The sequence below is a fragment of the Enhydra lutris genome, unplaced genomic scaffold, assembly GCF_002288905.1.
Source record: "Enhydra lutris kenyoni isolate GAN:26980312 unplaced genomic scaffold, ASM228890v2 scaffoldscaffold55, whole genome shotgun sequence".
NCBI classification, from domain to species: domain Eukaryota; kingdom Metazoa; phylum Chordata; class Mammalia; order Carnivora; family Mustelidae; genus Enhydra; species Enhydra lutris.
Window position 1 is genome coordinate 14677144 of NW_019154139.1, and position 16649 is coordinate 14693792.

Below are 16649 nucleotides of genomic sequence, written 5' to 3' on the forward strand. Positions count from 1 at the left end.
TGGCCATTTGTGTATTTTCAGAGAAACCTCCAATTTTTTTTTTTCACTATGAAACCTGAATCTCCTTTGGAGATTTAGCCTGGTTTCTTGTTAAGAGCACTGGAGAATCAGCTCTCATCAAGTGTAGGTGATCTCTAATCTGATCTTCAAAGAATTTTTAGTCAAGTAATAGTTGAAGTAAGGTATTATTTCTACTTTGCCTAAATATGAAAACTTACTATTTTATGTCCTTTAAGGAGAAATGTTTAATGATTGCTTAGGGGAAAAAAATTACTTTGATGGCTGTGGTTCTGTGGTTGATGTACTCGCAACTATTTTGTGGACAAATTTGGAAAGTTTGTACATAACCAGTGACTGACAAGTCACATGTACTGTTCCTTATCAGTGATAGAGCACAAGATTTATGGAGAATGACACTCATGAGCTTGGAAAAGTGAAGTTACAGTAACCGTAGAGAGCAGCACCCTTTCTGACAGTGCAAAAAGAACATACAAACAGTAAGAAATTAAGAAATTTAAGCAAACATGTCTGCAAGAACGTGATTCTACCTACTGTCCCTAAGAGCATTTTTTGGTTGGTTTTTTTGTTGTTGTTGTTGTTGTTTTGGTCTTAAGAATCTCATCAAAGCCTGGGTGACCAGTTTGTTTATAGTGAAGCAAAAGCAAACAGTGTCTCTGACTCTGTTGATCTATGTTATCATCTCTGTTGTGGCTTTGCATGATGGCGTTTCAATTCCAGTTTCCTCACATAGTTTGGTAGAATTGGAATCTTGGTACTTTAGATATCAGATCTAAAGGTATTATGTATCTAATGTATCTACTTTAGGTAAGAAACAATGTACTTTTTTCTTTTTTTTTTTTTTTTAAGATTTTTATTTTATTTTATTTGACAGATAGAGATCACAAGTAGGCAGAGAGGGCAGGCAGAGAGAGAGAGAGGAGGAAGCAGGCTCCCTGCCGAGCAGAGAGCCCGATGCGGGGCTCGATCCCAGAATCCTGGGATCATGACCTGAGCCGAAGGCAGAGGCCTTAATCCACTGAGCCACCCAGGTGCCCCTGTACTTTTTTCTTAATATAGTGTTTCCTTTTAGTCAGTCTCTATGGACTAAATAGTAAAATTGTCCTATGAGATTAAAAAAAAAAATCATCTTACTGGAGAGAGATGTAAGAGTGGGATATGTAGCTTAGTGTAAGAAAGTGATTGTTTGATCAGAGTATTTTTTTAAGATTTCATTTATTTATTAGAGAGAATGAGGAGGAGGAGGAGCAGAGGGAGAGGCAGACTCCCAGCTGAGTATGGAGCCTCATGTGGGGACCCCAGGATCATGACCTGAGCTGAATGCAGATCCTTAACCAACTGAGCTACCCAGATGCCCCAGATCAGAGTATTTTTACTAGACCTTTGCTTTTTACTGGTTATAGTTTAGTAATTAGCATTTAAATAAGAAAGTAGGTGGTGCCAGGCTGCTTGAAATAACCCCATTTTTGTCTCTCAAATTTCCTATCCATAGGGTGCACGCTCTGTGACCGAGCTTATCCCTCAGACTGTCCCGATCACGGACCAGTGACTTTTGTTCCTGACACTCCAATAGAGAGCAGAGCAAGGCTTTCTCTCCCCAAGCAGCTTGTTCTCCGCCAGTCAGTTGTGGGAGCAGAAGTTGGTAAGAATCTGGGAACTGTAAAAGCCTGTCAGTTCTCTTCCTTTGTAGGGTAGGGTTGTAAAAGTGGATATGTATAATTTAGTCATTATTTGGTTGATTTGGAAGTCAGTTTACTTAATTGACTTATTAAGATTTTTCTTTCTAGGAATGTTTGTCCAGTGATATCAATAAATCAAGTTGAAAGTTTCTTGAGAAAGTTCCTCTTTCTTAGAATCAGAATTGAATACAGGAAAGAATTGTGACCTGAGTCTGAAGACTTTTATTCTTGGCTCTATCATTCTTTAACAATTGTGACAAAACATTCCTTAATACTTCAGTTTCTTTTATAAAACATGGTAAATTCATCACTGATAACCTCTTGTCAGATTGAATGTTCATAAATTGTCTAATATTCCTTAGGAAAAAGGAATAAGAAATACAGACTGCCAGAGTTTGGTTACCCATATTTGAATTTAAAATGGTTTTTGAGGGGTGCCTGGGTGGCTCAGTGTTAGGCATCTGCCTTTGACTCGGGTCATGGCCCTTGGGTCCTGGGATTGAGCCCCGCATCGGGCTCCCTTCTCAGCAGGAGGCCTGCTTCTCCCTCTCTCATTCCCCCTGCTTGTATTATCTCTCTGGCTGTCTCTCTCTCTCTCTCTGTCAAATAAAAATAAAAAAATAATTTAAAAAATGGTTTTTGAATTACTGTCCATTTCTTTGAAAGTATTAAGCTAGGTTCATTATTTTTTTAGCTGTAGTTTGGGTATGAGTCAGTTGAAAATGTTAAAACAGCTTAGATAATATCGAGCAGTGCTTTAAGCACAGATCATTTTATAAGTTTGATTCATTTTGTAGTAATTGCTTTATGTTTTTATAATTGAGTAATGTTCTCTAGTCTTTTTTTATGTATTAATTCCAAAGTAACACTTGGAGGGACTTGGTTTGGTTCCTTGTGTATAACACTGGGTTTAGGGAATTTTTTTTTTTTTTTTTTTTTTTAAAGATTCCATTCATCCACCTGACAGAGATCACAAGTAGGCAGAGAGGCAGGCAGAGAGGCGGAAGCAGGCTCCCTGCCGAGCAGAGAGCCCGATGCGGGGCTCGATCCCAGGACTCTGGGATCATGACCCGAGCCGAAGGCAGGGGCTTTAACCCACTGAGCCACCCAGGTGCCCCGGGTTTAGGGAATTCTGATACTGCTTCTTACTCTGCATATTTCTTCTGAGCCACATTTAATCTGCTCATTACATTTTCCATATTTATAGGATAGAACCCGTAAGACTTAGCTACCTTACAGGAGTGCTGGAATATCTGGAGTTGTTCCCTAAAGATAACATTCTTTACATGAGCTAAGCCACTCTCTCTTGGGTATCTTGTTAGATGCTGAAATCATTGACTGGGCCGTTGGTATCTTTTCACTGATAGGTGTGTGGACTGGAGAAACCATTCCTGTGCGGACTTGCTTTGGGCCTCTCATTGGCCAACAGAGCCACTCCATGGAAGTAGCGGAATGGACAGACAAGGCGGTCAACCATATCTGGAAGGTCAGTGTTCATGAAGCTTTTCTGTGACTTTTGGATGTTTTTACTATAGTGAGGTAGTTAAGAGTGATGTAAAAGCAAAATTGGCCAAGACCTGTATGGTGCCATTCACCCGTCAGGCACTTATTTCATGTTCCATCCTTTCTGTTCTTTGTAGCCAAATTATAATGTTTAGCAAAACACCAGCTATGGAATTTAGAAAATAAACTGTTTATAGTCCTCCCTTTGTTAGATAATCCAGTGATTCTTCATTTTAATTACTTGAGGCAGCTGAGGGCATGGAATTTGTTTATATGATGAAAGTCTTTGTAATCAACTAAAACATCCCTCAAGTAGTTAGCTTGGGAAACAGTTCTGGGATTGGAAGCTAAGAGCATTTCTCTAGTTTTCTTTTCTTTTAATGATTTCATTTATTTTTGAGAGAGCAAGCGAGTGCAGTCGGGGAGAGGGAGAACCAGATTCCCTGCTGAGCGGGGAGCCAGATGTGGGGCTATATCCCAGGTCCTTGGGATCATGACCTGAGCTGAAAGCAGATGCTTGACTGACTGAGCCACCCAGGAGCCCCAGATCATTTCTTTCATTTACTAATGGGAATCCTGGAAATGCAGGGTTTTGATGTAAACAGATATTCCTTTAACATATTTATAGATTCACTTGTAGTCGATAGATTGGGAATGATGCCTGCAAAACTGAAATGAGAGGAAAGTGGGTCTTGCGGACATTGGAAAGGTAAGGTGCTGCCAGCATTGGGGACATTAATTTTGGTATCGAAAAAGAATATGGAAGAACGCTAGGTCCACTGGAAAAAGACTGAGAAGAGATGGGTCTGTGACCTTAATGTCTGTTTAGTCACTCCTTGTCACCATGCGGTAGGTGATGAAGCCAAATAGGTTGTTTTTGTTTGTTTTTTCCAGTCCAGTCAAAGTGTGAGTAATGAACAGCAAGGTCATTGTATCTACCTTGAGCACTAACTATTGGTCTCCAGTGGTCTTTATTACCTCGCTGGAGATGGGGGCCAGGTGAAATGACAGAGAGAACGCCTTGTCAGAAGGCAGCCGTGGAGTTCCACACTGACTGGAGAGCAGAGGCCTACTGCAGAGTAAATGGGATTGTTGTAGCCGAAATTCAGTAGCACTTTGTGTTGCTTGTCAGTTCCTTTGACATGTATGTTTGCCTTCTGTTGGCAGATATACCACAACGGTGTCCTAGAATTCTGCATCATTACAACTGACGAAAATGAATGTAATTGGATGATGTTTGTGCGCAAAGCCAGGTAAGAGTAGTCTGGGATGAAGAGATGGTTAAGATTTGGATGTTTTTCAGTGGGAAGCTTTGCATAGAATAGGGAAGAGCCCAAAATTCCAGATTATACTGATGTCTAAACATATGTTCAGGACTAAAGCTTTTTACCTTCTTCACTTCAGTAGTTGTTAACTAATAGTGATTATATAATCAACCCAAACAGAAGAAGCTATCCTTTTTTTAAATTAAATAGTTTATTCAACCTACCAACGCAGTAAGGAATAATACAGTCATCATTGAATTTGCAAGTGGGTACCTGCTCTTTATATCTGCCGTTAGTCAACCCTCAGGCTGTTGTTGCAGTTAACTCTCGTCCAGCTAGCTCTCTCTGTGTCTTTGTGCTGTTGCTCCTTTAAAACTTAATTTTATTTAATTTTCTTACTGCAGAAACACTGTAGTGTTTCTGACTATAAAGGGCAGTCAGTTGATGGACAGAAGTAAGAATTCTGTTTTCTGTGTCCCTCCTGATAGAATAGGGAATTAGAAAAATGACCCAAAGAAAATAGTTCTAAGTTTTCATATAGAATTTTGCTTAGGGATATGATATGTTTAGTATATATTCCAAAACTAGTATGCTTGATTTATTAAATGTGATAACTTAGGAACCGGGAAGAGCAGAATTTGGTGGCTTATCCCCATGACGGAAAAATCTATTTCTGCACCTCACAAGATATCCCTCCCGAAAATGAACTGCTTTTTTACTATAGCCGGGATTATGCTCAGCAGATGGGTAAGTTACTATAAGACTTGTTTCTCCTGAATTTAGCATAGTAAAAACACCAAGGACCAGAAGTCGTTTTGGTAATAATTTATATGTTAGCTGAAGCAAATCACGTACATTTGTATAAATAAAAGCAGGGTATCACCCCTATGTTAGAAGTGTTAAAATCTGTGAGGTTCTTCACAAGCTGAATGTTACCGATCTAGCAGTGTTTGTATGAAAGGAACTTCTGTGTTGAGATTTCGATGTGGGTATTTGAAGTTCCTGAGGCTGCTTTTTTGAGGCCAGTACCATTGTAACTTAAGTTCGTAAAGAAAAGAAGGTCCTTTAACTGATTTAACCGTCATAGTCTTTTTCTTTGCACTGTGTCATGATGACAAGCAATGTTTTATTAGAGTTTATACTACAAAAATGAAAGTTTTTTTGCCTAGGAAAGATGTATTATAATCCGTTATGTACAAGTGCTTCCTTTGTGCCCAGCACGCTATATGAGATGCTGGGAATAGAGTATTAAACAAGACATTCCAGTTTTACAAGTAGTGGGCAAGATGGAAATTTTGGTAGAATGGAGAATTGTAAGCAATATTATTAATATCAAGAACGAGTTTTAAAATTTAAGTATGAGGAGACATTGAGTAATTTTTTTTTTGAAGGTGTTCCCGAACACCCAGATGTGCACCTCTGTAACTGTGGCAAGGAGTGCAATTCCTATACAGAGTTCAAAGCTCACCTTACCAGCCACATCCATAACCATCTTCATAGCCAGGGCCACAGCAGCAGCCATGGGCCAAGCCACAGCAAAGAAAGGAAGTGGAAGTGCTCAATGTGCCCCCAGGCTTTTATCTCTCCTTCCAAACTTCATGTCCACTTTATGGGTCACATGGGTATGAAGCCCCACAAGTGTGATTTCTGTAGCAAGGCTTTTAGTGATCCCAGCAACCTGCGGACTCACCTCAAGATACATACAGGTAAGTTATATTAGACCATCAAAATGGAATTTCGCAACAATTAGAAATTGGGGTAGTAAATTGCAGCTAGCTAGTCTTGTAGGTGCAGTTAACATGTAAGAGTGCAGCTGACAGCAGGACTTCACTGGGTGATAAATCTTGGTGGGATAATTGTGCTTCCTCAATGTTAGCTCGCATTATTACGATGTTTCACCTTCCAAGTGCCCCCACTATAGTTTGAAGGTGACTGGGAAAATGGACTTCATCAGGAAGTTGATACGTGTGTTTGGACTGAAAGCAAAGGAAATTCTGTAGAAACGCTCTGAGCCTTGCATAGACCTTATTCCTAGTCAGTGGCCAGAACCAGTTTTTTTTCCCATGAATATGGTCCAGTCAACACTGCCAAATTTTGTATTTTGAGTTTCCATTCACTAAACTCCATGTAAACCAACCCCTTTCTTTTAGCACATATTTTTTAAATGCGACAAAATAACCGATGACATCTTGGTTTTCTTGGCTGGGTCATTGGTTCCCCAAATCTTTGAAAGTAAAATTCTGCCTTGTCCTTTTGCATTTAAGACTGTGTGGTCACGATGGAGACTATATGACCCACAAAGCTTCAGATACAGACTAGACTTTACAAAAGGTTGGCCAATCCCTGACCTATGGTAATCTTATTTCTGCATTCTTTTTTTTTTTTTTTTAAGATTTTATTTATTTGACAGAGATCACACATAGGCAGAGAGGCAGGCAGAGAGAGAGAGAGAGAGGAGGAGGAAACAGGTTCCCCGCTGAGCAGAGAGCTCGATGCAGGGCTCGATCCCAGAACCCCGGGACCTTGACCTGAGCCAAAGGCAGAGGCTTTAACCCACTGAGCCACCCAGGCGCCCCTTAATTCTGCATTCTTAGAAGGATTTTATTTCACCTCTAGTTTATAAGGTCATATGTTTTAATAAAGAAAACTGTAGGTTGTAAAAGCATGTTTGTCTATTCACAGATGTTAGAATTCATGAGGTTTTTTAAACATCATTGGGTTGGGTTGGTTACTAGGATTATAAGTAATTTCTTCCCAGATTTCATATGTGTCAGCTATAAACAGTAAAAAAAAATACGTATAATAGTCAGGTAAGTGGTCCTAGAAGGAGGTCAGATTTATTAGCTTCGCTGGCCTTTGTTGCAGAATATAAATTCATTTTCTCTGACTGGTTCTAGGTAGATAGCCCTAGAGAGTGATGTTCCAGTTATCAGTTCTGTTTCATTCCTGCCTCTGCCACATACCCATACTTGTGTCTGTCTGGAGAATGCTAGTGATTGTTTTATTCACAGCATGACAATTTGGGTTAATGTGCAGGTCAGAAGAATTACAGATGTACTTTGTGTGACAAGTCTTTCACCCAGAAGGCTCACCTAGAGTCCCACATGGTTATCCACACGGGTGAGAAGAATCTCAAGTGTGATTACTGTGACAAGTTGTTTATGCGGAGACAGGACCTCAAACAGCATGTGCTCATCCACACGCAGTAAGTTACCCCACAGCACACATGCTCCTTAGGTGGTGCATTTGAGTTCTTGCAAGTGCTGACTCATTGTCTCCTACCTTGGTAGCTGCTTCCTGTGTTCACATAGTCAAACGAAGGTTAGAAATCAAGTTTTTGGGTTTAACCTGGAAGATTTCACTTGTTTGCTTTATTTTTCTTATTTTCTCCTCTATTTATTTACTTTTTTCAACACATAATCTCATTAAACAAATATTTTTTAAGTACCTCCTCAATGCCCACCATTATGCCAAGTGGTGAAAATACAGAGATGAAAGACATAGACTTTGTCTTTAAAGAGCTCAGAGTCCACGAAGAGAGCCAAAACAGTAGAACACTACCATACCACGTTGCAGTTAGAGTAAGCATCAGATCCTGAGAGGCTGTGAAAGAGGGTCACAGACCCGGCCAGGGTGTCCTGGAAAATCTTCCTGGTAGTCTGAGCTAAGTATTAAGATAAGTTAAAATTATTCATAGAGGCAAAGAAGGGTAAAAGGGTGGGAATTTCTAGACATATTTAGAAACCCAGATACAAGAAGGACTGTGGAACGCAAGTAGTTCTTTACAGTTAGAGCGTATTGTACATATGAGAATGATAGAGAAGCAGCAGTGAAGTTATGAACCTTTTATCCAACTAGGAAAATTAAATTTCTTTCTGGAAATAATGGGGAGCCACTGAAGGGTTTTACCTCCCCATGTAGCAGGCACTGTGCTGGGTGTGTGTTTTAATTATAGTAAAAAAAACAAAAACCACATAATATAGAAGTTACCGTCTTAACCATTTAAAAATTTTATTTATTTATTTATTTATTTATTTATTTATTTATTTATTTTAGCTAGGGGTGGAGGGTTAGATGGGGGAGGGGCAAAGAGAGATTCTCAAGCAGGCCCCATGAGCAACACAGGGCTCCATCTCACAACCCTAGGATCATGACCTAAGATGAAATCAAGAGTCGGATGCTTAAAATGACAGAGCCACCCAGGAGCCTCACCGTCTTAACCATTTTTAAGTATACTGTTCAGTAATGTTAAGTGTGTTCATACTCCTGTATAAACGTTGAAGGACTTTAAGAAAAGGATGTCATAGTGAGATGTCCATTTTGTAAAGATTACTCTGGCAACAGGACAGGATGATTGAAGGAGAAGGTCAAATATTGCTCGACCCATTAAGACTTCATTGCATGAATCCAAGTGTAATTAAATGTCGGGTTGTGTTAGTTACGGTAGTGGTAAAGAGAACAGAATAGATTTTGTGGCCCTGAGCCTTTAGCAAATGTTAGAAGAGGGAGAAGACATTAGTTTGTATTATGGAGGTACTGTTTAGAAAGTCATGTTCAATGGAAACGTGATATTCTTTTTTTTTTTTTTTTTAGATTTTTAAACATGTATTTGAGAGAGAGCACATAAGCAGGGGGAGCAGCAAAGGGAGAGGGAGAAGAGGGTCCCCGCTGTAGCAGAGAGCCTGACATGGGGCTTGATCCCAGGACCCTGAGATCACGACTTGAGCCAAAAGATGCTTAACCGACTGAGCCACGCAGGCATCCCAAGACTTGATATTCTTATTCTGAGGTTTAGTTAGCTACTTTGCTTTCATATTTTTCTTTTGTCTGATTCCTAATCAAATGCAACCTGGGGGGCATCCGACTCTTGGTTTTGACTCAGATGATATTCTCATGGATGGTGGGATCAAGCCGTACATGGGGCTCTGCACTCAGCGGGGAGTCTGCTTCTCTCTTTCTTGCTCTCCCTCTGCCCCTCCCCCGCTCACATATGCGCCTCTCTTTCTCTCAAATAAATAAATAAATCTTTTAAAAAATGCAACCTGAGATACTAAAATATCAATTAAGTTTGGAACTACATTCATAATTCTCAAAATGACTTTTTTAAAAACAGTGTTCATGAGGGAGCTCCGTTATTAGTGTGAAATTTTAGAAATTAGACACACGAATTATCAAATACTGTATAGAATTATACATCATTAGAGCTGAAAGAGATCTCTGGGATCATTTAGTCCAGCTGCTTATGTTAGTCAGCTTGAGCTCCCACAACAGAATACCTTCTGGAGACTGGAAATCCAAAATCAGGGTGCTAGTGTGGTTGGATTCTCATGAGAGCCTTCTTCCTGGCTTGTAGATAGCTATCTTCCTGCTTGGTCCCCACATGGGAGAGAGCAGATGAGCTTTGGTCTGTCTGCCTTTTCTTCTGACACTTACCCCAACATGGGGGGTCCAGTCTTCATGACCTCATCTAAATCTAATTACCTCCCATAGTTTCCACCTCCAGACACCATAACATTGTGGTTTAGGTCTGCAGCATAAGAATTTACTGGGGGATGGGGCACACAAGCATTCAGCCCATAGCAGTGCTCATAATAATACTTGGAAGATGTGAAAAACAGTTGGTGCCAGGGCCTTGCCTCCAGGGATTCTAATTTAGTTGGTTAGGGATAGACCCCTGGCCGTGTAATTTTTAAAGCCTCCCCAAGCGACTCTGATGTCCAGCCAGTGTTGAGAGCTACTGAGTTCATCCAGATGAAAGGCTTATTTCCACAGTGTCTCTGGCAAGTAGTGCTGTGGTTTCTTCTAGAATACCACACAACTGATTTATTTAGTTTTGAGCAAAAGTTTTTTGAATCCGCTTATGTCAGCCTCTATCCATTTACTCTACACATGTCTCTGGAATGATACATGTAGGTTTAGTATCTCTTCAAACTCACAGACTTTAGTACTTAATGATTGCTGTCATGTTCCCTTTAAACCCTCTTTTCATCAGGCTTTAAGTCCTAATTTCTGCAGCTTTCCCTCTTATCACCTGGTTTCAGATTTGGTACCCAGAAGTAAAGACAATATCCTGGATAGGATCTGTGCTTATTAATAAATGGAATTATTTTCTTCCTTGATTTTGACTTTCTCTTCTTTTAGGTGATGCCTAAATTTGCACTTGCTTTTTCTGTAGCCATTTCACAGCATAATGCAATATAAATTATTTTGAGGTTAGTGGTGTAACTGTTTCTCCATTGGGTTTGAGAATTGGCTTAATCAGGTATTTACCAATGAAAACAATTTTCTTTAAGTGTGGATCCGCACTCTTTGTCACAATGGCAAAACATAATAACCCTCTTTGCCAAACTCCCATGGGAGAATACAAAGTTTTTAGGTCATCAGAGCTTTAACCTAGTGTGTAAGTCATTCATAATTAAGGAGCACTACTCAAAATATTTTTTTAAAGATTTATTTATTTTAGAAAAGCAGAGAGAGAGTGCATGTGTGCGCACATGATAGGGGAGGGACAGAGAGAGAGAGAGAGAGAGAGGAGAGACTCTCAAGCAGACTCCCTGCTGAACGTGGAGCCTCATGCAGGGCTTGATCCCATGAGCATGAGAGCTGAGCCAAAATCAAGAGTCGGATGCTTAAGCAACTGAGCCACCCAGGTGCCCCCACTCAAAATGTTTTTTTGTTTGTTTTTTTTTTTTAAAGATTTTATTTATTTATTTGACTGAGAGAGATCACAAGTAGATGGAGAGGCAGGCAGAGAGAGAGAGAGGGAAGCAGGCTCCCTGCTGAGCAGAGAGCCTGATGCGGGACTCGATCCCAGGACCCTGAGATCATGACCTGAGCCGAAGGCAGTGGCTTAACCCACTGAGCCACCCAGGCGCCCCTCAAAATGTTTTTGAATGAGACTATAAATTTTCCTGGGAGATCACTGGTAAAATTTTCAGATGTTTGCATTTTTTACCTTTAGACATTTCAAAATGGATATAGCAGTATTGAAATTCATTTTGTTTATCTGCTTAGGAAAAAACTTAGCTACAGCCCTAAAGCAAGTGCAGGAGGAGTTCCTCTCCCACAGTTTGAGGGGAGTGCGAGGCATGTGGCAGAGACTGACTTGGCCCTTTCCCTCAGAAAGAACAACTTGAGAGCCCAAGCAGGGATGCTTACTACTGGTCATCTCCGTAGTCCCATGGCTTTTTAGATACCATCTTTACAATTTATATCCCCAGCCTTATATATCTAACCATCCACTCAGCATCTCTCAGTTTTGGATGTCCACTAAGGCAACTCAAACCTGGTATGTCCAAAACTCAGCTCTTAATATTACCCCCACAAACTTGGTTTTCCCCCATTGATCATCAGCTCAGGAAATGGTGCCCCTGTTCATCCCAGTGGCTTAAGCCAAACACTTCAGAGCTGTCTTTAACTCAGTCTTCCATTCTCCATTCAGCTTTTTCTAGTCAAGACCACCAGCATCTTTTGTTTGGATCAGCTCAGTAGTTTTCCAGCCAGCCGATCTACTCCTGGTCTTTCTGCTTCTGTTCTACCCAGACATGCATATACAGGCGCTGTATTCTGTCATAATAACTGGAGTGATTCATTTAAAACATAACTCAGACTGTGTTGTCTCTGCTCATAATTCCCCCGCAGCTTCCCATCATACTTGGGTTAGAAAGTGTGAAAGTCCCTTCATGATGTAGTGGTATGAGACTGCCTCTCCCACTTCATCTTTACTTACTTTTCTACTCATGTTCTGCTTTAGTCACATTGCTCCCCCGCCCCTGCCAACCCTTGAGACTCTGGCATACTAAACACACTTCAGTCTCAGGAGCTTGTCTGCCTACCCCACTTCATTCAGGTTATTGATCAAAAATGTTGTCATCTCAGAATGGCCTTCCTTGACTATCTTTTTTTTTTTTTTTAATTATTTTTATTAACATATAATGTATTATTTGCCCCAGAGGTACAGGTCTGTGAATCATCAGGCTTAAACATTTCATAGCACTCACCATAGCACATACCCTCTCCCTACCTCCTCACCCCCCAGCAACCCTCAGTTTGTTTTGTGAAATTAAGAGTCTCTTATGGTTTGTCTCCCTCTCAATCCCATCTTGTTTCATTTTTTTCCTTCCCTCTTCCTTGACTATTTTATCTAAAATAGAACTCCATCACTCTTACCTGGGGTTTGTTGTTTTTTTTTATTCCCCCATAGTAGTTTTTACTGTTTGATACGATGTTACGTATTTTTTGTTTATGGTGTAACTCCTCCATTAGAACATAAGCTCCGAGAAAGCAGGGGCTTAGTTTTCCACATCCCGCAACTCTGCAGAATTCCTCAGTGCCCTCTCCTGCTGGGAGAAGTTGGTAGAAATGGTAAGGAGGCCAGACTTAGAACTTCTCACTGCGCCCTACCACTTCTTCAAGGATTTTGACCTTTTTGTCTCTTTTGCGTATTGAGCCTGTAAGATGTAGGGTTCGGGGCGCCTGGGTGGCTCAGTGGGTTAAAGCTTCTGCCTTCAGCTTAGGTCATGATCCCAGGGTCCTGGGATTGAGCCCCGCATTGGGCTCTCTGCTCAGCGGGGAGCCTGCTTCCCTTCCTCTCTCTCTGCCTGCTGCTCTACCTACTTGTGATCTCTGTCTGTCAAATAAATAAATAAAATCTTAAAAAAAAAAAAATAAAAATTAAAGAAAAAAAGACGTAAGGTTCAGCTGCTCAAAAAGAGTTACAGAATTCCTGGTCTACATGATGTCTTAGGTTTTTTTTTTCCAGCTGTAAGATGTCTTAGCCAGGGTTACTCAAGCCTTGACACAACTGACATTTTGAGCTGGGTAATTTTTTGTTAAATGGAATACCATTAGCACCATAGTGAGATCCCATTATGTATTGGGCAGTTGTCAAAAATGTTCAAATTTGTATCTTCCAGTTGAGAACGTGGGGCAGCAGGAACTCCCAAGTGGTTGTTGATGGGCATAAATGTATTAATACTGCCTCATTAGAGGGGCACCTGGCTGGTTCAGTTGGGAGAGCATGCAGCTCTTGATCTGGGGGTTGTAAGTTCAAGCCCCATGTTAGGGGTAGAGATTACTTCAAAATAAAATTTTTTTTTTTTTTTTAGATTTTATTTATTTATTTGACAGAGATCACAGTTAGAGAGGCGGGTGGGGAAGCAGGCTCCCCGCTGAACAGAGAGCCCAAACGATGCGGGACTCAATCCCAGGACCCTGGGATCATGACCCGAGCTGAAGGCATAAGCTTTAACCCACTGAGCCACCCAGGCGCCACTTCAAAATAAAATCTTAAGGAGAAATACTGCCATATTGGAAAACAGTTTAATATTATCCAGTAAAGTTGAAGATGTGTGTATCTTTTGATCTAATTATACAGTCCCTGAGTATGTGCCCTAAAGAAACTTATGCATATGCAGACCAATGTACAAATTATAGAAATATTCATAGTGGTCTTTCCTGTGATGATACATAATTGGAAAGCACCAAAATATCCATAAACAAAAGACAAATCCGGTACCACAGGTAAGTTGTGGTGTATTTGTAAGTCATATACACAGCACTGGAAGGGAACAAACTTCTGGTACTTGCAGCAACTTGAATTGATTTCATCACATCAGACACAAAGGAGATATATACAGTGTGATCCCAAACAGGCAAAATCAAATATTAGACTCAGGTCTTGATCTTAGGGTCATGAGTTCAAGCTCTGGTGTTGGGCTCCATGCTGGGCATGGAGCCTACTTTAAAAAAAGGGAGCAGGGGGGCGCCTGGGTGGCTCAGTGGGTTAAGCCGCTGCCTTCGGCTCGGGTCATGATCTCAGGGTCCTGGGATCGAGTCCCGCATTGGGCTCTCTGCTCGGCAGGGAGCCTGCTTCCCTCTCTCTCTCTCTCTGCCTGCCTCTCTGTCTACTTGTGATCTCTCTCTGTCAAATAAATAAAATCTTTAAAAAAAAAAAAAAGGGGAGCAGAGGCATGATCTGATTTTAGAATGGTACAGCTCTTCTGACAAAGACCTGAGGAGGTTATGAAGAATAAATGTATGCCTTACTTGTCATTTGTAACCCCAAAACAAATGTTTTCTCTCGTGTTCCTCGTAGAGAACGCCAGATCAAGTGTCCTAAGTGTGATAAGCTATTCTTGAGAACAAATCACTTGAAGAAACATCTCAATTCTCACGAGGGAAAACGGGATTATGTCTGTGAAAAATGTACAAAGGCTTATCTTACCAAATATCATCTCACCCGCCACCTGAAAACCTGCAAAGGTCCCACCTCCAGTTCATCAGCACAAGAGGAGGAGGAAGATGATGACTCAGAGGAGGAAGAACTACCGGACTCCGTGGGGACAGAAGACTGTCGGATCAACAGTGCCGTGTATTCAGCAGATGACTCTCTCTCGGCACATAAGTAAAAAGCCAACAGTTTTGGATGGAAAATGCAAAAGGGAAAAACATGCAACCAGTTACCCACTACAGTGGTTTTTATATAAAATGGTTTCTGATTTTCTTCCAGCCAACAGTCAAAGCAGACTGGGAATGGATAAAGCACTTACAGAAGAGTATCCTAATGAAAACACTTTAGAACAGATTGGGAAAAGAGAGCAGGGTAAACTATTTTTAAGTGATGTATGGGGAAGAAAGTGTCAGCTTCTGGAGTCCGTTCCTTATTTTCATGATAAACTAGGTGACGCATTTATACCTGAGTCAAAGCTGTCCTCCGCCCAGACAAATCAGATTTATTTGAAATTCTTCCCTTTGTTCCTTTTTCTTCCCGGCCCTGTGATGGTAGTAGCACTCTAAACTTGGTCCCTGCCTCACTGTCATCCCGATTGTTGATTGTGGTTCTGGTGTTGTGTTTTACGTAGACTGTCGTGACTTAAGTCATCCCGGAAGGAATTGGAACACAGCAGTGTAAGCTTATTGCTTTGACTTAAGCTGACAAGTTTAAAGTACCACCTGCCTTAGTCTCTCTTGGCTACTTGGGAGTTTAGGGTAGATCTTCCCAGAATTTCAGCAGATGCCTCAAGGGCAAATATAAAAGAACCAGCCAGGCAACAGGCAATGGTGGAGAAAAGAAAAGGAGAGACATCTGGGCCACTGTCCAAAAAAACTAGCTTTGATGGAAGCCAGTTTGAGACACCTGTCATTGTTCTTAGAGATCTTTGTAGGTTTAGACATGTCTCTCTCTCTCTCTCTCTCTCTCTCTCTCTCCAGTAAAGCTTCTAGCCTCTAGACAAAGGGGAGCTGGAGGTGTAGTGAGTCAAATAATGCCTGTTGGATTATCTCCTGACAACAAGCACATGTGGACTCAGCTGGCAAAGTGGTACCTCGGACTGTGGAAAGGAGGAGGAAATGATTTTTTTTTATCTGGCTTATCCTACGAGAAAGAACAAGACACCATTAAGATGCTGCCGACTCGGAATGACGAAGGATTTCGGACATCAGTGCGTTTGCAAGGTTAGGCCTCGGTTGTCTGTGGTGAAGGATCTCATCAGTTAAGCATGGTGGGTGTTAACGGATTTCGAAGGTATGGAAGGCTCGATGGTCACCACATGGGTGTGTGTTCAGGGTCCCAGCGTAGTTAATTAATCCATCCATCTGGTCTTTCACTTGATCTCACACATATATCCTGCTTTCAGCAAGAAGCAAACACAGCGTTGAGACGACGGTGGATGGAACAGCTTCTGCTATAAAGGGCAGCCTCTGGGCTGGAGTAGAGCGGACTCTGGTGGGAGGGTTTTGCTGCTAATGTATTTATGGAATGAATGTATTTCATTCAAATCTGTATTCCTCTAGGAAGGATTAAAATAAAAACCTTTTTTAAAATACAGGCTTCTCTGGTAATCTCATTTTGTGGAAGAAGAATGAGTCATTTAGGGAAAAATTCGGTATAGCTTGGTTTTGTTTTCTACAGTTGGAAGTGGAGAAAGTATTTTCTAAGTAGCATAACTTTGGGTTAATATTGTATTTCTGCATAACAGTGGCTAAATTAACTATGCTTTCTCTGTTCCCATTCTCATGTCCGGCCTTCGTCCTCCCTAAGGGAGTGCCTTTACTGCCTTCTTGGAGAACTTGGGTGGGTGTACAGTTGAGGAACTGGGCGAGGTGGTGGTGGTTAGAGCTGGCTGCTGATACTGGGTCATGAAGCCTCTGTCAGATAGCGCTGGTGGGACTGGGGCAGCTCCGG

The 16649-nt window shown here is 41.2% G+C and overlaps 1 protein-coding gene across 3 annotated transcripts in view; it reads left to right on the forward strand.

Moving 5' to 3' along the window:
• Positions 1–16275, forward strand: part of LOC111157646 (PR/SET domain 4) — a 29751-nt gene extending 13476 nt beyond the window's left edge. The window contains exons 6-12 of one of the 3 annotated variants that reach the window (XM_022519244.1): positions 1511–1660; positions 3065–3183; positions 4368–4453; positions 5085–5212; positions 5857–6171; positions 7502–7670; positions 14562–16275. In XM_022519244.1, coding sequence (XP_022374952.1) covers positions 1511–1660; positions 3065–3183; positions 4368–4453; positions 5085–5212; positions 5857–6171; positions 7502–7670; positions 14562–14874 — 1280 coding nt within the window. In that variant the 3' untranslated portion in view covers positions 14875–16275. The remainder of the gene's footprint in view (positions 1–1510; positions 1661–3064; positions 3184–4367; positions 4454–5084; positions 5213–5856; positions 6172–7501; positions 7671–14561) is intronic. The other 2 variants (XM_022519246.1, XM_022519247.1) reach the window with 2 other exon arrangements.
• Positions 16276–16649: the final 374 nt, after the last annotated feature.